We start from the raw sequence: 21,933 nt of genomic DNA on the forward strand, positions 1-21,933 counted from the left end.
GATACCATCTTATACCTGTCAGAATGGCTAAAATCAAAAACACCAATGATAACCTATGCTGGAGAGGATGTGGAGTAAGGAGAACACTCATCCATTGCTGGTGGGAATGCAGACTTGTGCAACCACTTTGGAAATCAGTGTGGCGGTTTCTCAGAAAATTGGGAGTCAACCTACCTCAGGATCCAGCAATACTCTTGGGAATATACCCAAGAGATGCCCAATCATACTACAAAAGCATTTGTTCAACTATGTTCATAGCAGCATTACTTGTAATAGCCAGAACCTGGAAACAATCTAGATGCCCCTCAATGGAAGAATGGATGAACAAAGTGTGGCACATCTACACATTAGAGTACTACTCAGCGGTAAAAAACGATGACATCTTGAATTTTGCATGCAAATGGATGGAAATAGAAAACACTATTCTGAGTGAGATAACCTAGACCCAAAAACATGAATATGGTATGTACTCACTCATTAGTGGATTCTAGCCAAAAAACAAAGGACATTGAGCCTCTAGTTCGTGATCCTAGAGAAGCTAAGTAATAAGGTGAACCCAAAGAAAAACATAAAGATCCTCCTGGAAATTGGAAGCAGACAAGATCGCCAGGCAAAAGTTGGGAGCTTGGGGTGAGGGTGGGATGGGGTGGGGGAAAATGGGGGGAGAGAAGGGAGAAGGGGAGGGTTTGTTGGGGAGCACTTGGGGGAGTGGGATGGTTGAGATGGAGGAAGGACGGATATGGGAGCAGGGAAGAAGATATCTTAAATAAGGAAGCCATTTTGGGGTTGGCAAGAGGCTTGGCTCTAGAGGGGTTCCCAGATGTCCACGAGGATGTCCCCAGCTAGGACCCTGGGCAGTGGAGGAGAGGGTGCCTGAACTGGCCTTGTCCCGTAGACAGACTGATGACTATCTTGAATACCACCATAGAACCTTCATCCAGCGACAGATGGAGATAGAGACAGAGACCCTCATCAGAGCACTGGAGAGAGCTCCCAAGGTCCAGTTGAAGAGCAGAAGGAGGGAGAATATGAGCAAGGAAGTCAGGACCACGCGGGGTTAGTCCACCCACTGAGACAGTGTGCCTGAGCTAATGGGAGCTCACCAAATCCAGCTGGACTGGGATTGAACGAGCATGGGATCAAACTGGACCCTCTGAATGTGGCTGACAATTAGGGCAGACTGAGAAGTCAATGACAATGGCACTGGGATTTGTCTCTACTGCATATACTGGCTTTTTGGGATCCTATTCTATTTGGATGCATACCTTCCTAAGCCTGAATGGAGGGGGGAGGGCCTTGGACTTCCCACATGGCAAGGGTACCCTGCCCTCTCTTAGGACTGGAGAGGGGGGTAGGGGAGAATGGAAGGGAAGTGGAAGGAGGGGAGGAAGTAGAAATTTTAAATGGTATTATTTATAAAGTAATAAAAAAAATCACACTCTCAGAAGTTCATGAAGCTGCTTCTCTAAACAAATAAGTCTGTTTATTTAGGAAACAATATGAGACCAAAATCTTCAAAGCCATGGTGACCTTCTATTCTCAGGCAGTTTCTTGTCATCATTGTTCTACATAAAGCCCCTCTTAAGAATCAACAGTATGTAATTAAATGCTCCAGAACAAGTAGGGAGACTCAAACTTCTTAGCTATTAGATTGGTTATTAGTCTACTGTTACTCATGCTACATGTTGAAGCTACTTCCAGTAATTCCTTGGTTCCTTTCAGAGTGAGTATTCTTCTGAACTGGAAAAGAACCAGGTTGAAAGAAGAAGCCAGGAAACAGAAGACAGCCATCATTTTTAAACATAAATTTAGTCATAAATTCAGTCAACTGTGTTTTCATAATGCAAGCAACACTTATTAATCATTTACTAAGGTCATTATTAAGCATATACGAACTAAAGAACAAAACATTTACAAAATGTTTTATGTCAATAAATTAGACAAAAATACAGAAAACAATCCTAATGAACAGGGATTAAAAAATGGTAGTTAAAAAGCAGAGAAAGGAGCTCAAGAGATGTTTTATGACTCATAGCACTGGCTGTTCTTCTAGAAGCAGCTCACATCTGTCTGTAACTCTAGTCCCAGAGTACCCAGTCTTCTGGCTTCCTTGGGCACCAGGCACAAACATGGTACATTTGAGCTATGTGAAAGCAAAATACTCATACACAGGGAAAAAAAATTCTTAAGCAAAAAATGTAGGCTACACAGAGAGAGAAAGGACTCCAACTCAAGACAAAAAGAAACTTGTTCTCCTAAAAGGAATAGTTACGGGGCAAAATAATTTCTTTTTTTTTTTTTTTTTTTTGGTTTTTCGAGACAGGGGCAAAATAATTTCATTTTGTGTTTCTTTAGAGGGGAAAAAAAAACAGTAACAATATGGCTCTTCATATTTATTTCAAAGAACAGAGGAAAAACAGACTTTTTTTTTTTTTTTTTTTTTTTTTTTACAAAACTTTAACCATTCTCTTTAATACTTTACATCTCCAGGAAACATTGCTGAATTAGGGAAGAAAAACGAACAACAAACGACCACCACCAACAAACAAAAATTATGTGTGAACTTTAACAAGCTTTGGAAATGAAGGTAATTACAAAAAAATTAAAATGTGAAACATAAAAACAGACTTCTTACATGACGAAACAAGTATTTCAACAAGCACTTCGGGTCTCAACTGCTTTTTCTACTTCTCTGATAACACGGCAAACAGGAAGCCATACAATGAAACTGGAAAGATGTTATATGTCTATTACTTGTTGCAAGGAGGCTGCTTGTAGGTTCCTGGCAGCCCAGCTAGCTTAGACCTGAAATAATCACACAGAAACTGTATTATTTAAATCACTTCTTGGCCCATTAGCTCTAGCTTCTTATTGGCTAACTCTTACATATTAATTTAGCCCATCTCCATTAATCTGTATATCGCCACGTGACAGTGGCTTACCGGCAAAGTTTCACCATGCCTGTCTCTGGTGACGGCTCCATGGCGTTTCTCTCTCTCTGCCTTCTTTCTCCCAGCATTCAGCCTAGCTTTCCCTGCCTACCAAGTTCTGCCTTGCTATAGGTCCAAAGCAGTTTCTTTATTCATTAATGGTAATCACAGCACACTGATGGGACTCCCACATCAGTTACTTTTACCTCTTTGGCCTAATGGGCCAAGACCAGACTAACAAGATTCTAAGAGATGAAAAAAATCTCTTCCATACCTCAAACCACAATCTATTTCCACCTCGCTCTAGACCAAAGGTTTCTCCTACTGTGGTGAATAACAATTCTTTATAAAGACAGGTATGGGAGAGGCACTCAGCTACAAAGGAAGTGAACCTCACTTGTTCAGTATTCATCCTAAACCCCTGTGCTGATCACAGATTACTTGGAAGGAAGGGGAGCAACACAGAGGGAAGGTTCTGAAGCCACTAATATAATCTCTGCCATTAACTGACCTAAAAATTTAAAGTCATCAAGGCAGATGAAGGTGGCATACACCTTTAATCTCAGCACTCAGGAGGCAAGAGGCAAGTAGATCTCTGAGTTCTGGGCCAGCCTGGTCTACAGAACAAGTTCCAGGACAGCCAGGGCTACATAGAAAACCTGTCTCAAAAAAGTGAAAAAAATACAGCCCAAGAAATGAGTGGAACTGGGGGCTGGAAAGAGACATTCCTAATGAAAAACTGGAGAGTCAGGCACAGCTCTTCCTGAAGTACTCTTCTCTAGTTATTCTAGTCTTCTACAGCCGCTAAGTAAATATGACCACAACAGATGTCTCCAATTCCAAACTGAGTATGAACAAGGAGTAAGTACCTTGGCCTTGCCCTTAATTATGTCTTCTATAAAGAAAGTGAGTTAACACTGAGGTTTCAAAAACAATGGAATTTTTGCAAGATTCATTCAGTCTTACAAAGGGGCTGGAGAGATGGTTCAGAGGTTAAGAGCACTGGCTGCTCTTAAAGAGGACCAAGGTTCAATTCCCAGCACCAACATGAAAGCTCACAACCATCTGTAACTCCAATCCCAAGAGATTCAAAAACCTCTTCTCGCCTCTGGAGGTACCAGGCAGACACATGATAAACAGACTTATATATAGATAAAACACCCATACACATAAAATAAACTTTAAGTAGCAAATAAAAATAACTTTATTCATAGAAATGTATTACTTAATAAGATCAACTTCACAACATAAATTCTAACCATAATCAATAAGGACCATGGCCACTACTCAAACCAAGTTTTGGGATCCCAAGTGAAAGCAATCATACTATCATAAACCTAGCTTGTGAGATTAAATAAATTAATGAGAACAATGGCAAGCCTGATGAATATAAGACATTAAAATTAGAAATAAATGGTAAAAGCTGAAAGCTCATACCTCTTAGTATTCAACTCACCTCTATCTTTTAAAAATAAGTCTCTTTTTAACTTTGTATTATGTGTGTCTGTAATGTGGGATTCCCCTCTGTATGCTATGAATATGTTTTATAGCCACTGGATAATAAAGAAGCTGGTTTCGGCCAATGGCTTAACAGAGTAAAGCCAGGAGGAAAATAACAGATGTAGACAGAGAATAGGCGGGGCTAAGGAAATGCCACGTAGCTGCCAAAGGAGAAAGACGCCTGCCTGAGAACCTTACAGGTAAACCATGAGCCTTGTGTTAAAATACAAAATAAATGAAATGGGTTAATTCAAGATGTAAGAGCTAACTAAGAATATGCTAGAGTTATTGGCCAAACAGTATTGTAATTAATACAATTTCTGCGTGATTATTTCAGGTCTGGGCGTCCGGGAAGGAACAAGCAGTCTCCATCTACATGTCTGTGTACATGTTTTTGTACATGGGTATAGGAACCTATGGAGGCTAGAAGAGGGTGTTGGATTTCCTGAAGCTACAGTTATGGGTGAGTGTGAGCTAACTAATACAAGAGCTGTCCCCCTACAAGACTAGTACACAACTTTAACTACATTTTGAAATAAACCTAAGCCCAAAGATGACTGCAAAATGAACCCTACATATTTAAAATTAGCCTTAGTCCATGATACTATTTAATTAAAGAAGGAAAAAGGGTTTTACCTTCTTCTGTGCATAAGAAAATAAAACTGGCAGTCAAGTGTGTAATGGCCTTCCAATTGCTAACAATTTAGTTACCTTAATAAATAGTTAGAATAAAAGCAGAGAGCTTGGCGGTGGTGGCGCACGCCTTTAATCCCAGCACTTGGGAGGCAGAGGCAGTGGGTCTCTGTGATTTCGAGGCCAGCCTGGTCTACAAGAGCTAGTTCCAGGACAGGCTCCAAAGCTACAGAGAAACCTTGTCTCGGGGGAAAAAAATAGAATATAGGTATAAATAAATTAAATAGTTAGAAATCAGGTATTCATTTTAGTGATTATTTACTCCCTTTAAAAATTAGAAATAGGCATGATGGCACACACTAGCAATTCCAACCCTAGAGAAGCAGAAGCCTGCTTGCAAGTTCAAGCCCAGCCTAGTCTCCAAAGCAAACACCAAGCCAGCAGGGCTACATAGTAAGACCTGTCTCAAAATATAGAAACAAGCAAATTTTTAAAAACTTAAATCAGAACCAAATGTTTATAAAATCTAATTTGTGGGGCTGGAGAGATGGCTCAGAGGTTAAGAGCATTGCCTGCTCTTCCAAAGGTCCTGAGTTCAATTCCCAGCAACCACATGGTGGCTCACAACCATCTGTAATGAGGTCTGGTGCCCTCTTCTGGCCTTCAGGCATACACACAGACAGAATATTGTATACATAATAAATAAATAAATATTTTTAAAAAAATCTAATTTGTGCTTTTGTAGATTTTAAATTATTTCTTGTCTTTTAAAAATGGTTTTCAATCTGATTCATGTTCTATGAAAACTGCCGGGTGTGACTATGCACAATTTTAAACCCTAGCACTTGGAAAAAGAGGCAGATACAGGCAGATCTCTCTGAATATGAGGCCAGACTGATCTACATAGCAGGTTCGAGGCCAGCTGAATCTATGAAGATTCTGCCTATCTTTAAAAGAAAAAGCAATTGTGAGGGACATTCAAAAGAAATTTTTTTAAAAAATATTTATTTATTTATTTATTTATTTATTTATTTATTTATTTTGTGCACGATATTCTGTCTGTGTATATGCCTGCAGGCCAGAAGAGGGCACCAGACCCCATTACAGATGGTTGTGAGCCACCATGTGGTTGCTGGGAATTGAACTCAGGACCTTTGGAAGAACAGGCAATGCTCTTAACCTCTGAGCCATCTCTCCAGCCCCTCAAAAGAAATTTTTCGTTATCAATTCCTACTCACAATGCTAGAGTTATGAGCATAAATAAAAAGTAAAAAAGTAAGACTATTCTAATCACCTATGAAAAGTCAATGAAAGCCTCTGGGAGAGCAAATCCTCAAAAGTGCTGTGAAACACCACTCCTTAGGAGTATGGGCATCAAGAAAAAAAGGGAAGATACAATGTGTTTATCAACAGGGGTGTCTCAATGCCAATGACTACTGTGCAAGCAACAATGAACAAGATAAGCATGATTTAAATAAAAATGTAGACTCTGTAGATAAATAATGAAGAGTAGCAACTAAGGTATGGGGTCAGTATTCCTGAAAGACCGCTGGCTGCTGGTGAAAGATCCTGTAAACAGAGAGACAGTGGCTATAGTGAGAGAAAATGTGTCAGTGGAGCAGTACCAGAGCTCAATCTTGAGGGAGAAGCAACAATAAGCCAAAAGCAGGAGAGGGAAAGAATTGTACAACCATGTGAAAGAAACGCTTAGAAAATATAAAGACGATCTTCACAGTTAGTCATGAATGAACTAAACTACAACTGAAATGACAGAATAAAACGAAAAAGAAAATTTCTAACAAAGAATAGACACCTAACCACTCAAATAAGAACATTATCTGCCAACAGGCACAACTATCTCAGAGTCCAAATCTAGCAACTCATGTTGACAAGCAAGTATGATTTGACCTAGCAATCTAAGTTTTAAAACAAAATGGGAGGGGGGTGCTCTATCTGGAGACAACTGTAACTCTATCAGGAGACAATAAAGCAACTACGAGAATGGAGTAGGAAGGAACTTTTATTTCATTAGAGCTATTTTCTACCTGCCAAGTGCACAGTTCCACCCCAGACAGCTAACCCACTATAGCTCTTGACAAGCAACATCAGATTAGATTCCACACACAACACTAAGAAAATCACCAAGCAAAAGCTAGGTAGAGTAAGGCAAGCTATCAGTGAAAAGCTCTAGCTGGCTTCTTTATCACTTTCAAAGGAGTCTCAACCTGATGAGGGAAGGGTGAAATAGGGTGGCAAAGCGCTTAATCGCGGTAGGCAGAGGCAGAGGCAGAGGCAGAGGCAGAGGCAGAGGCAGAGGCAGAGGCAGAGGCAGAGGCAGAGGCAGAGGCAGAGGCAGAGGCAGAGGCAGAGGCAGAGGCAGAGGCAGAGGCAGAGGCAGAGGCAGAGGCAGAGGCAGAGGCAGAGGCAGAGGCAGAGGCAGAGGCAGAGGCAGAGGCAGAGGCAGAGGCAGAGGCAGAGGCAGAGGCAGAGGCAGAGGCAGAGGCAGAGGCAGAGGCAGAGGCAGAGGCAGAGGCAGAGGCAGAGGCAGAGGCAGAGGCAGAGGCAGAGGCAGAGGCAGAGGCAGAGGCAGAGGCAGAGGCAGAGGCAGAGTCAGAGGCAGAGGCAGAGGCAGAGGCAGAGGCAGAGGCAGAGGCAGAGGCAGAGGCAGAGGCAGAGGCAGAGGCAGAGGCAGAGGCAGAGGCAGAGGCAGAGGCAGAGGCAGAGGCAGAGGCAGAGGCAGAGGCAGAGGCAGAGGCAGAGGCAGAGGCAGAGGCAGAGGCAGAGGCAGAGGCAGAGGCAGAGGCAGAGGCAGAGGCAGAGGCAGAGGCAGAGGCAGAGGCAGAGGCAGAGGCAGAGGCAGAGGCAGAGGCAGAGGCAGAGGCAGAGGCAGAGGCAGAGGCAGAGGCAGAGGCAGAGGCAGAGGCAGAGGCAGAGGCAGAGAGGCAGAGAGGCAGAGAGGCAGAGAGGCAGAGGCAGAGGCAGAGGCAGAGGCAGAGGCAGAGGCAGAGGCAGAGGCAGAGGCAGAGGCAGAGGCAGAGGCAGAGGCAGAGGCAGAGGCAGAGGCAGAGGCAGAGGCAGAGGCAGAGGCAGAGGCAGAGGCAGAGGCAGAGAGGCAGAGAGGCAGAGGCAGAGGCAGAGGCAGAGGCAGAGGCAGAGGCAGAGGCAGAGGCAGAGGCAGAGGCAGAGGCAGAGGCAGGCAGATATCTGTAAATTCCAGGATAGCCAGGATATAGTGAGACCCTGGCTCAAAAAACAAAACAAAACAAACAAACAAACAAACAAACAAGCATGCATGCATGCATACATACATACATACATACATAAAATTTAAAAAAAGAACTGGGCCTTGTCACATATCACCTAAGCCAGAGTGGGCTGTAGTACTTGCTGTATCGCAAAAAACTCTTCATCAATGAACTAGATATGGTCTTGATTCCTATGTGCCAAGACACTTATCACTTCAATTTAAGAAAATGTCCTACCTTTCCGGGATCATCCTTGGATCGAGGCACTTTAAGGAAACATTTGTTCAGTGACAGATTATGTCGTATGGAATTCTGAAATTAAAGAAGAAAAAACCATTGTTGGGTCAATGAACTATGAAAAAACCTACTCCATCTTTAAAAACAAAATAAGAAACCTACATATTTCTATGAAATGGAATACAGTTAGTTACAAGTAGAGCTAACTTTTATATGTGCTTCACAGGCTGGAAAGTGGGTATAAGTGCTTGCTGTGTCTGCAGAAGACCAGAGCTTGATTCTCAGCATTCAAATCAAGCAGCTTACAGCCAACTGCAACTCCACCTTCAGAGAATCCTATATCCTGTTACTGTCTCCAAGAATACCCACCCCCACGTGCAATACCTATATATAGACTCAACATAAATTTTTTAAAAAATATAAATAAATGAGCTTCAAAGCTAAATCTTTCTAGTTCTCAAATTAAGTATAGCACATTATAAATGAAAAAAAGGTTATTGGAATTGTCAACTCCTAGCAGATTCAATAACGATATATGTGTATGTGTTATTATGAGTGTACTATGTATATGTATATACAGACATATGTATATAGTGATATATGTATATAGTGCTGTGTACATTCATATGTATATAGTATTTAATTGCTTACAAACTTTACTGGTGCAGAAGATGCCTATAATGCAATGCTAAACATTAAATATCAAACAGAATTATATACGTAGCATGCTTTAACTGTGTGTGTGAGAGAGATTTATATGTGTGTTTTTACCTGCATATGTCTGTGCACCACATGCAGGTATGCCCAGTGTATACAGAAGCCAGAAAAGGGCGCCAGATCCCCTGGAACTGGAGCTACCACACATAGGTACTAAGAACTGAGCCCAGGTCTTCTGGAAAAGTGCCAAGTGCTCTTACTCTCTGAATTATAATTTCAACCTCTTAACTGTGGTTACTTACATATTTATTTATTCTTGGAAATAAATCAGAATGCCAAATGTCAGAAGTTACTCTACAAAGGCTTTTAGGTGATAACTATATTCTTCTTTTTACTTTCCTACAAAGTCCAAATGGTTTATAAGGTACAAGTACTACCATTTTTAAGAGTTTCTTTTTTTTTTTTTTTTTTTGGTTTTTTGAGACAGGGTTTCTCTGCAGCTTTAGAGCCTGTCCTGGAGCTAGCTCTTGTAGACCAGGCTGGTCTCGAACTCACAGAGATCCGCCTGCCTCTGCCTCCCGAGTGCTGGGATTAAAGGCGTGCGCCACCACCGCCCGGCTAAGAGTTTCTTTGTTAAAGGACAGGAACATACAGCCCTTGCTCTGCATGTACAAGTCAAATTCACTCTTCAGCACTCAACAAAACAAAGTTAAAAATTTCACTGTGCTACAAGTAAACTCGAAATCAGAACATTTTAAGAGAAAACAAACTATCATATGATAAATACATAGTTCAGAACTTTAAATAAATTAGATACAGATATCATTTAAATGATAATATTGGAGCTTTCACAAATAGCTATAGCCATCTTGGGATAATGTTTTCTGAAAAAGATATAAACATACCAGTTTACCAACATCTATATGAACTGAGGCCCTTTCTTTCAGCTTGAAAATTTACTTTTTAACTAAACAGCTATTTTTAAAAAATGTGTAGAAGAGAATCAGTTTAAATATAGATAAAAGAATATATCTGGTGACTTATTGTTTCTTTCTTATTGGAAAAGGTACACAAAACTTTACTGTGTACATCACATCCATTTTTTATTTATTTAACTTATGTCTGCATACATGTGTGTGCATGTGTGGAGAGGACAACTTGTGGGGATCAGCTCTCTCTTGCCATCATCTAGGCCCCAGAGATGGAAGTCAGGTCAACAAGCTTGGTGGTTAGATACCTTTATCTACTAAGCCATCTCACAGACCCCACCAGAGCCCTTCAGTCATTTTTTAGAGGAAAGGAATGAGAAAGAGTAACAGAGGTGGTGACTATTAAGAGAGGGTACATATGTATGACACAAGTAATATAATGAAAACCCTTGCTCTGTAATACACACTGATAAAAATGGGAAAAAACAGAACAATCTATTTCTCTGAAGCAAAAACAAATCTCACTGATCTATTACAAAGGCAAATTACAGAAATGAGGTTCTATTTGTAATAGAAAAATACATGAAAAGATATTGGGTCAGTGGGTTATTAAAACAGGAGGACGAGGACATGAAGGCGAAGAGGATCTGGGAGGAAGAGAGAGTTTAGGATGGACGTTAAAGTGGCAAAGAATAAAAATTAGTAAGATAAAACTTTGCTGGGTACAGAAGGCCAGGAAAATATCTAAATTCCTCAATACAATAGAAAAGAACCACCAACTTAGGTGACAGAAAAATACCTTTGGAGAACTGTAGTGTTTGTCAAACAATCTATTCACAAATAAATGGTACTAGACAATGACTCTAAGCAGAAAATATCAATAAAGCCCCTTTTTTTCCAATTAAATGCTCAAAAATTCACTACCAAACAACTTTTGTTTATCCATTTATCTTTAAATGGCCAAATATTTAGTAGAGATGGGTTCCAACCACATTCCACAACTCCTTTAAATGGTATCTTTGGAGGTCCTTTTTTTTGGCACAATGTCTATTTTTAATATAAATTCTGAAGTCTATTCAGAGTGCTTAGCCCTAAATGGGGAATCTATATCATATTCCTTCCCTCAAGGCTTGGGGATCTAAAGAAAGGGGACAAAAAGACTGTAAGAGCCAGGGGTCGTGAATGACTTAAGGAAATGGTGCTTTCCGAACACAGCAGGGTAAATACAGCACATTTGAACTCAGAGATTCTGGCAGCATGCACAAAACCTACATAAGCCCAAGCCAGACAAAATGCCAGCAAAGAGAAGAAGTCAACATGAAGTCCCACCTTTAGCTAAGGAGCTACCGACATCTCATTGCTGTGAGGAGACAGCAAAGCCAGGATTCTTCAAAGGACCATACTCTAAGGCAGACCCCATGTTCAAGAGTAGTCAACAACTCAAACCAGACTCAAACAGCTTTTTAATTAAGGGGTATGGGATAAGGATAGGTGGGTAGGGAAACAGAAGAGGATGGGGATGTATATGACAACATATCAAGTTCTAAAATAAAAAAATATTTTAAAGAATTCTTTAGTCTAAGGATGAATACAGCAGAACTTTCCTCTCCAAAGCTTATGTATATAAAATATGTCTCAAAATATTCTCTCAAAAATGTACATATTTTTGTCAAGAGATGTATACAGACTATATTTGAAACTCAAGTCAGTACCAAACTGCAAATTTACAGTCTAAAAATGGTAATTCTACCTCTGCTTGGAATGTAAGCAACTACAAAGAATATTTCATCTCTAACAATGTCAAAACACTAGGATATTTTTTTCTTAAAGTCATTTGGAACTGTATCAGATCTCAGATCACAAGGCAACTAATGAGACTACATTCCTGGGGGTAGATAGGATCAGATTTCATTGTATACATATAAAATTATTCAAAATAAAGATTTAAAAACACATTCCTAATAACAAGGCTATTCCAGGGAAACTGGATATGCAAACTGCCTCATCCTTTAGAAGAACATTGACAAGCTGGCCACCATCAAGGAGGTTCTAAGAAACGTACTTAAATTTGTTTCAAGAGAACGTTTTTCTGTGTAGCTCTGGCTGACAGAGAACTCACTTTGTAGACCAGGATGGCCTCAACTCAAAAGAGATTCTCTTGCTGGAATTAAAGATGTGAGCCACTCACCACACCCAGCCAAAACCTTTATTTTAAAAGATCAAGTACTGGAATAGTAAGTCAGTCTATTAGTAACAAGAGCCCCAGACAAAATCATACTCACTCAACGTTTTCTCCATAAGCATTCACCATGTGCTCATTAGAAAGACTGGAGTAGGGTAAACCACCCAGAGAGCAGGTCTCCATAGTGATACAGAAGAGAGACGTGAATGTCAGAAGAATGGTGATGAATAGACTACCTACTAAGTCTACCAACTTTCATATTGTTTTCCCCCACCTCATTTTTTGAGGCAGGGTTTCTCTCTATGTAGCCCTGGCTGGCCTGGAACTCACTATATAGACCAAACTGGCCTCAAACACAGAGATCTGCCTGCCTCTGCCTCTCAAGTGCTGGGACTAAATGTATGCAACCCCCACTAAACGGGTTTTTTGGTTTGGTTTTCCCTTCCTAGATTTTTGTCACAGCATAAATATGTAAGTCTGAAGTGATGGCAACAAAATCTCTCCTTATACTACTCTGGTAAGGCTTCATTACTTCTGGGAAAAGGATGGAAATAAAGTACTTCTACAGAGAAACAAGAAACCCTATGCAAGGATACAGGCAAAAAATCTACTGGTTCTATAGGAAAAAGCAGAAACAAAACCCTTTTCCTCTAGGAACGGTATAAGCTGCTGCCGTGCACCCTAAGAACTGATGCTGATACCATACAGATGGGTCAGCTACATCTCAGAAAAGAGCAGAGTCCCATCCAAAGCCAACTACAGCTACAAAACCACTCTGGCTTGAACTAGCAGAACACTACATAACAATACTGCTGCCTGTAAATAGTCAAGGTACGTCCATATAAACACCTAAAACCTAAAAGAATGAGAAAATGGGGGTCTATAGCGTACAAATCCCCTGTTGAAGTACAACAGGAGCACACCGCTAAAAGAAAGTATGTAATATGCATAAGACAAAGTCACCACCTAAATTTAGCTAATCTAAGACTGACTGAGTCTCCTATATGAATAACCAGAGGAAAAGAAAAAAGACGATTGTCCATTTACAAATAAAAACACTACTTTAATTTCAACCGTTCTTCTACAGATCCACCTGGTATTCAATCAGAGAATATGAGAGAGCAAGAAAAACATCATTGTCAGAGATAAAGTAGTACACACAAGCTAATTGAGAGTGAAATGAAATTTCAGAATTGTCACAAATTCTAATTATGATTAATATATTACGGGATCCGGCAGAAAACGAAGTAAACAATTTGCATTTAGAGATAAAGAACTTTAATAGAGATGTAGAAACCATAATAAGCAAACACAAAAGATAAATAAAAACAGAAAAATCAAGCCTTCCAGCATATACTAGGCATGGTTGGGTATGATTCACAACATCACCCCCCCCAAGATAAAAGGATACCTTCGATAGGCTTAGAAATAAACTGGACACACTAGAAAAAAAAAAAAACTTGGAAACTCAAAGACAGATCATTAGATGTTTTCCCAAAAAACCTAGCATATGCCCATAGACTTGAAACAGACAAAAATTAAAAACCTAAAAACTCCTGGGACAAAGAAAAAAATGGGTAGAAGGAAAAGTGAAATAAGTAGAAAATCTTGTAAAACAACACAGATGTCAAACACAAGATGCCTGTAAGACACAAGAATTTCAAAGATCATACAGAATTTAAAAAATAAAAACCATACTCAAGGGCTAATACAAAAGAAAAAACTAAAATAATGCACTTCCTGTGTCTCCAGCTAGCATTGTTACAAGAAAAACAAAAATGTAAACAAAAATTTAAAAGTAAATGGAAATTAAGATTACAAAATTTAAATAGATCAGAAATGGCAAAAAAAAAAAGTGAAAGTATAATTAGCCCAGTGGTGGCAGCAGCAATGGAAAAAAAAAAAAAAAAAACAATTACAATGGAGTGATTTGGGTCTCTGTATGATGTGCTAGATCATATATCTTCCCAAATGTTTTGTTTCTGTTGTTCTCTACATACATACAATGCAAATGGTCTTTGTAGTCCCAGTCCAATTAAATATTAAAGTTGGCTTTGGAGTTAGAATTTGGCTCTCTCTTTCTCTAAATCCAAGAATGCTTGTTAAAGTGAAATTCAAAATCTGTCTCATGTAAGAGAACCTGATATGAAACAGAAGAAAAACAAAATTTTAAGGACTATTTTATTGCTACTAATCTCATATTCCTTTGGTTTTTATACTGACCCTTTGAAAGCTTTTAAGGTAAAAGATTTATAAGATTAATATGTATATATTTAAAACTTGTCATGATATTAACGGTCCTACAGAGTACTAATTCTAAAAAAGAGTTTTCATTTCCCTTCTTGTACATGATTTCAGGTTACGATTCTATCAGTTTTCTGCAGTGAACCATGAGCACACCTAACAGCAACCTTTGAAGTTTACAAAAGGAGGATGGGGACCCACAAAGATGATTCCTCCAGGACAATAAACACCACTAAGCTGATAAATACCACCTGAAGATCAGCTTTGAACTACAAACTGCTCAGAACAATTTTGAGGTGGCTAGCTGAGATGATCCAGCCTCACAGACTACAGACAAGCCCTGCACTTTCCCATTATGCAGAGACTGGACAAAAATAATGGTATAGCTACCTCTCCCAGACTGGACAATTAACCCAAATTTTTCTTTTCAGGATTCCCTAAAGATTTTGTCACACCCAGACAGCAGGAAGTAAATTTAATAATACAACACCCACATTCATAAGAAGTGAGATAGGTAGTTTTTGGTCATTCAATGGGTTGTGGATATCTGTCATTGTTTAGGGATTTGGTAATGGTCAGGAAAAAAGCTAAGCAAAGAAAACTAGATTCAAGGTTCTTGTTTTGAAAAGAAAAAAGGGAGGATACAGATATGGTAATATAAAGGTAGATTATTGATTCTACTTTTAAAAAACAACCACTAGTTTTAAATGTTTTACACTGAATTGAACTTTTGTATATTGTTCCCTCCTGTCTTATCTTCCTCTCTAGAAATGGGTCTTCAACCAAGACTAGTCACCATCTTTTCTATTCCTGTGTCAGTCTTGGACACAAGATTCACCAATAGTAGTACAACAGCCTGATACTTCCTTCCCCTCTCTGCCATTCTCCACACTATAGGCGGTTATGTGTCAGCATTACAAATCTGATCTTAGTCACTTAAAACCTTCCTAAACGTTCCTATTTTAAATACTTTTTATAAAACTCAAGTATTTTTAAGCATCCAAAGACATGTTCTGAACTACCTCACTGTCTACATAGATCCAAATTTTCTTTCTCACTTTCTATGCTTTTCTTAAGTTGCTAAGTTTGCAAAATTACTGCCCCTAGACTTCTCTTCAGCTTACCTTAATCTACCCAACTTTATATCTGCTCTTACTTTAAATATCAGATCTTTTTAAAACTTTTTTTGTATTTATGTGTGTGTGGATATATGCAACATGTGTACAGGTTTCATGGAAGCCAGAAGAGAGTGCTGCAGTGCCTTAAACAGGAGTTACAGGAGGCTAGGGGTTGCCCAACCTATATTACTGGGACCCAAACGTATGTCCTCCTCCAGGAAGTCAGCATGTGTTCCTCACTACTGAGTCATCTCTCTCCATTGCCTATAATCAGTTCCTTCTAGAAGCCCTGACTGACTTTCCCTGGTTAGGTCAGATCTCCTAACTTTTTATGTTTAATAGGTTTCCTAACCCATACTGTATTCTTAAACAAAATGTAAAAGGCCTCATTAAGGATTGAGATCCTGCCCATTAACCTAAAACCTAGATCACAAAAGCTTTTTATAGTCATCAAAAATCTGTTCAATCATTTTTTACATATCAAAATTTTACATATCAAAAGTGTAATAAAAACACCCATACACAATACACCACACATGTCACTACTTTGGTCTTTGCTGTTTGAGGCTTCCCAACCTGGACGGTGTCTATCGCCAGTAACCCCAGAAAAAAAGGAAGGTAGGCAGTTAGAATAACCCAAGCTAGCCTAGAGAGAAATGGCTCAGGGTAAATATGCATTCAAGACATACTTACTTCTTGGCATTGAAAATCCCATCCCACAAAACAGTTTATCAAAAAACTCAAGATACGGGGCTGGAGAGGTGGCTTAGCAGTCTGTTTAACAGAGAACACAGGTTCAAGTCCAAGCAGCCACAGCTGTCTGCAACTCCAATCCTTGAGGATCTGACCCTCTTCTGAACTCCATGGACACCAGGCACACATGTGGTAAACAGTACAGACAAACATGCAGACAAAACACCCACACAAAATAAAAACCAAAATATTTTTTAAAAACTCATATATAGATTCTTGGGATCCATCCGAAGTAACTAATTCAAAATCTCCTGAGTTTCAATCCAAGAATCTAAATTTTAAAAGCAGTCTACTGCTTGCTATTTTAAACTGGCACCTCTAATCCAATCAACACAGATTTATCTACCTGTATCTTTCTTTTTCCATTGTGAGTGTCCTTCCCTCTGGGATCAGGACAGAGAGAGGGAGATGGGGGAGGAAAATATATCATTCTATGCTCATCTATTATAACCTATCAGGCACATTAAAAGTTTCAGAACTGTTCCCATTGGTTTGATAACTCTGTACGTAACTCATTATGTTACCTGTATGGTATCTTCAGGAATTCATGTTGCCAGTCATTGATAAAGACTCACAAGTCTCTGATAAGCTTTCTTACTCAAATTTTGGCCATTTTTTCTCTACAAACACCATGTTTTTCTACTGCTAAAAGGACTTATATCGCACTAATCCAAACCTTGACAAAAAGCACCAAGAGTGTCTGGTAGTAAAAACAGAAAAATAGAGTTTAAATAAACTACTACTACTTGTTTACAATGATGTTTTAATTCTGAGGTTTAAGTTTGGGCTGGGCAGAGTTGTCACATGCCTTTAATTCCAGCATTCAGGAGGCAGAGACCAGGACTACAGAGAGAAACCCTATCTCAAAGGGGGAAATGTTGCGGGAGCTCCTTCTGCTCCTTCAGCCAATAGCCGCTGAGATACCAGTCCATTGGGGCATGGTCTCTCTTTTTAAAAATGTGGCCACTTCCCTCCGCTCGCTCTCTGGCTTCAGGCTCTGCTTCCAGCGACTAGGCTCCCTTCCTAATTGCGCAGAGGGCTGTTGGCTGGGACGGTGATCTGTAAGTTTTTCCCCCTTTTAATAAATAACCATTCTATTAATCATAACTCCAAACTGGTGTGGGATTGTTTGTGATTTACGCCTTCAGGGAAAAATTGGTTTTGTATCTTTCAAGGGGGGAGCTAGAATTCAAACAAGGGACTTTATGCTTCCTAGGCAAACACCTACCAATGAGCTATAGCACAAAATTTTGTGAGTTCAATTTCAAAATATACTTCTAGTCTAGAGAGATGGCTCAATTAAGAACAGTGGCTGCTCTCCTAGTAGATCCAGCTTCAGTTCCCAGGACCTAAATGGTGGCCCAACACCATCTGTAACTCCTGTTCCAGTGGATCTAATACCTTCTTCTGGCTTCCATGACCACCAGAAAGGCATGCAGTGTACAGACATACATGCAGGCAAAACACTAATAAACTTAAAAGTTTTTTATAAACTTTAGAAAATGTATTTTTCCCACTGAAATAATGTTAAAACAGATTTGCTAAAAAAGCAAGCTATTAAAAATCATTTTTCATACTAATAAACCAATTAAGAGGGATTTTAAATCTGCAAATTAGTAGAAAGAGAAAACAAACTCCCACGGCTGTTGGTCTCCATGTGTGCAAGGTGGTATATACATACTCACATCATCAAACTATCAATCAATGGAATTAAATTTTTTTTTCCCATTTTTGGCATCCTAAAAATGATTAAGACAGAATTTAATCTTTAGTTTTACGGCTTTCAACAAAGTTTCGTTGCAATTAACGCTATTATCATTGCTTATTACACAAAAGCTTTAATTTAAACAAAATGCTTACCTTCCAACCACTGCCAGCCTCTCTATAATACGGGAAGTTATCACAAATCCACTGGTAAATCTCACTTAAAGTCATTTTCTTTTTGGGTGAGCTATTAATTGCGAATGTGATGAGGCTGGCATAACTGTACGGAGGTTTTCCATCTTTGTGCTGTTGGACTTCTTCCTGGTCCAGCGTTGTATTTGGGTCAAGGAGTGCATTCTTCTTAGAAATTCCCGTTCCGTGTGCATTTTGTGTAGCATCAGATTTCTGTATGGCTGCTCTCATGGTAAGCTGTGGTAACCAGTCCATAGATGTTAGGCTGCTCTCCAGTTCAGATGTCATCCTGAAGGTAAATAGACTCCTTCGTGAATATCAAGGAAAACAACCCCTGCTTCTCAAAATAATCCAATATTCATAAATCTAGAAGTTTCAAAGTAAGGGAAAGCTTGAGTTAAATCTGGAGGGAAAGGCTGGGTTACATAAAAGACCAAACTAAATACTTAAGGGATTAACATTTCCAATCTTTTTCTTATTTTTTCCTCTCTCAAGTCATAAAGGGTTTAAAATACAAAAAAAACGCATACACTGACTACTAATAATCTTGGAAGGGAGGAAGGGCGGCAGCAGGATCTTGGTATGAAAACTCAAAAAAAAAAAAAAAAAGAAAAGAAAACTCAGTAGCCCAATTCCTTACCAAGATACCAAATTATACACTTTTTTCTTTCTTTGTTTTTTGTTTTTCGAGCCAGGGTTTTGCTGTAGCCATCGAGCCTGTCCCAGACCTAGCTTGTCGACCAAGCTGGCCTTGAACTCACAGAGATCCACCTGTCTCTGCCTCCCAAGTTCTGGGATTAATGGCGTGCGCCACCACCACACAGCCAAACAGTACACTTCCATCTCAATTTCTTTTACAATATTTCACCAGCTATACAAAGGTGTACCAAGACTAAAGTGAAGGCAAGGAGTCAGAGAATTGAGAAACAGATGCAGGAATCTGCATTAGGGCAGGAAGGTAAAGTTGAGCAGGAGGAAGGTAGGAAGAGTAAAGCAGGGCAGACAAGAATAGCAAGAAGACAAGCTAGCTGAGGAGCTGACAGTCAAGGACACTATGGAGGGAAAGGAGGACAGGCAGTACCAGGAGTTTGTAAAAACCAAAGCCAAGAAACCAACTTACAAAAACTAAAGACCTAGGAGTGTAAAATGTGTTAAGAGATTGAACCACAAATGGTCAAAAATTACACCACAAACCCAGGCTTCAATACATACCCTACAAGTTGGAAGTTCTAATGTATTTTTCTCTGAGGCTAAAAAATTCATGTTATTACCACCCAAAGAAGAAAAGTTTCAGTAGGTTAACACACTCTCTAGAAAAAAAAAAGAAATAAGCTGCCGTAGGGATGGGAGATAAGAACACAGAAAAGGATGCTGACACTTCACACTGCAATTGCTGGTGTTCAGACAGAGCACACAAACATTCTGTCCCAGGATCACAAAAGCAAGACTAGTGACCCAATGACAAAGCAAAGATGAAAAGGACGTCTAAGTGATACCAAAGAACAAAAACGGCGCTACAGTCAAAATTGTGGTAGAATACTCTAGCATATAGAAGGGCCTGGATTTGTTCCCCGACACTACAAAAACAGAAAAAAGGCCAGGCAGAGGAGGAGTATCTTGTGGCAGGGAACACCCCATATAAGCCCTTACTTAATCCCAAGTAGCTCCTAGCAAAAAGCAACCTAGAGTACTGGGCAGAGTCAATTTCTGAGAGACAACACAGGTTTGGGAATAAGAATTCAAGTACTGACTACAACAGTTTCCAGCTGTGAGCCTGTCATAATGTTCACTGTCTGAAATTCCAGCTTCCTCATATACACAATGAAACAATCAAGATAACTATGCTTAAGATACTACCTGTAAGGCATACATGCATACACAGAGAAAATAGTCAGAAAGTGTTAATATTAGTCTAGGAGTGTCTTGGGAAGGTAAAGTACTAATGCACTTTTGAGTTGATGGGGTAGAGAAGATACAAGGGAAGAGGGAAATGATTGAGGGAAGAAGAGAAGGAAGAGGGAGTTGGAGAAGAAAAAGAAGGGGAGAAGGGAGAGAAAGACAAGAAGGAAGAAGACAGATACAGAGAACCAGAGCCCTATTCACATCTATTTACCTAATGCTCTGAGAGTCATTGCTTTACCCTGCTTCTCAAATTCTGTCCTCCTTTTCGGAAAACCAAATTTAAATTCCCCTAAATGACACCTTCAAGGCTCTTAAAGCAAAGAAGTAACTCACATTACCCCCCCACACTGTAGCAATCGGAAATGCTCATGTCCTGCGTGAGTACTTTATAAGCCTATGAAATAAGGAGATGTGCTAATTTCAAGATTACACTATACCAAATGAGTTGGGGGTGGGGGAAGATTCCTGAAGTTTACAGCCTCTGACCTTTAATTTAAAGATGAAAAAAAATAAGTGTTCACTGACATTAGAGGTTGTTTCCACAAAGGCAATTATGAGAACTAAAACCAGAGCCCACATCTTTTTTACTGTTCAGTCATCAAAGAAATATCGGCTATTATTCACCTATATGCTGTTGTCTCACTCTCTCTCCCTGCACATAGCTTTACCTTGTTCAAAATTTTAAGACAGCCGCTGTTACATTCCCCACATTAACATAAAGGTATGTTTAAACTGAAGTGTAACTGACACTAGTGTAAGAACTTAACATTCCGGGGATATGTCAGCATGAAGGAGGTATTTAAAATGTGTGGCAATACGTTTAACAAGAATTCATAATTCCACATGTGTATGAGACTATGCTTGTGTAATAAATATAGAGAACCATTATCGATTTCTTGCCCTTCAGGAACCGACAGTTTAATCAAGACCAGACATGAGCCAGGCGGTGGTGGCGCACGCCTTTAATCCCAGCACTCAGGAGGCAGAGGTAGGCAAAATCTCTGTGAGTTCGAGGCCAGCCTGGTCTACAAGAGCTAGTTCCAGGACAGGCCTCAAAGCTACAGAGAAACCCTGTCTCGAGAAACAAAAATAAAAAGACCAAATATGAAAAGAATTGGATGAAGGAGCAACACTGAGTGCAGGTGCTATAAATGCTCAGGAAGGAAACACAGACTAGAAGTCCTGGAGGCAGGAAAGAAGAACTCCATCTGCATCTTAAAGGAAGGGAAGATCTAAACAGCCTGGGAAGAAGGGTATACTGTGTCAGAATTATGGCATGTTGCACTTCTATTTCTTGTGCTAGAGCAAGTATTAAGTACTCCATTAAATTCCTCAAATATAAAGTCTGAAAAGGAGGGAGGGCTGTTTGTGATTTATTAAAGTAAATACACACTTGGCAGTGAGGCAGAAAGTGGTTCCACTGTGATACTTAAGCCAGAAGCTCCAGTTGACTCTCCATTAAGCAAAAAAATATAAAATCAGACCATTAAATTTAGCCAGATCGCCAGTAGTTTTAGAAAGAAGTCTGTTAGTGGAATGGTGATGCAGAAATCCATATAAGAGATGGATTGTGCTAAGTTTTAAAACAGCACAGAAAGAGCCAAGGAATCTGGTTCTGGAGATCTGGCTAAGAAATGCCAGGCCACTTTATCTCACTCCATTCCAAAAGCCTCCTAGCTGACACTAGGACTCCTGAGCTGGCATCTC

The 21,933-nt window shown here is 39.7% G+C and overlaps 1 protein-coding gene across 3 annotated transcripts in view; it reads right to left on the reverse strand.

Moving 5' to 3' along the window:
• Positions 1-21,933, reverse strand: part of Foxj3 (forkhead box J3) — an 85,691-nt gene that overhangs the window by 40,953 nt on the left and 22,805 nt on the right. For all 3 annotated transcript variants that reach the window (XM_038332898.2, XM_038332896.2, XM_038332897.2), the window contains exons 3-4: positions 18,289-18,613; positions 8,546-8,620 (exon numbers count right to left, since the gene is read on the reverse strand). In XM_038332898.2, the coding sequence (XP_038188826.1) occupies positions 8,546-8,620; positions 18,289-18,613 (400 nt within the window). The remainder of the gene's footprint in view (positions 1-8,545; positions 8,621-18,288; positions 18,614-21,933) is intronic.

The sequence above is a fragment of the Arvicola amphibius genome, chromosome 6 (genome assembly GCF_903992535.2).
Source record: "Arvicola amphibius chromosome 6, mArvAmp1.2, whole genome shotgun sequence".
NCBI classification, from domain to species: domain Eukaryota; kingdom Metazoa; phylum Chordata; class Mammalia; order Rodentia; family Cricetidae; genus Arvicola; species Arvicola amphibius.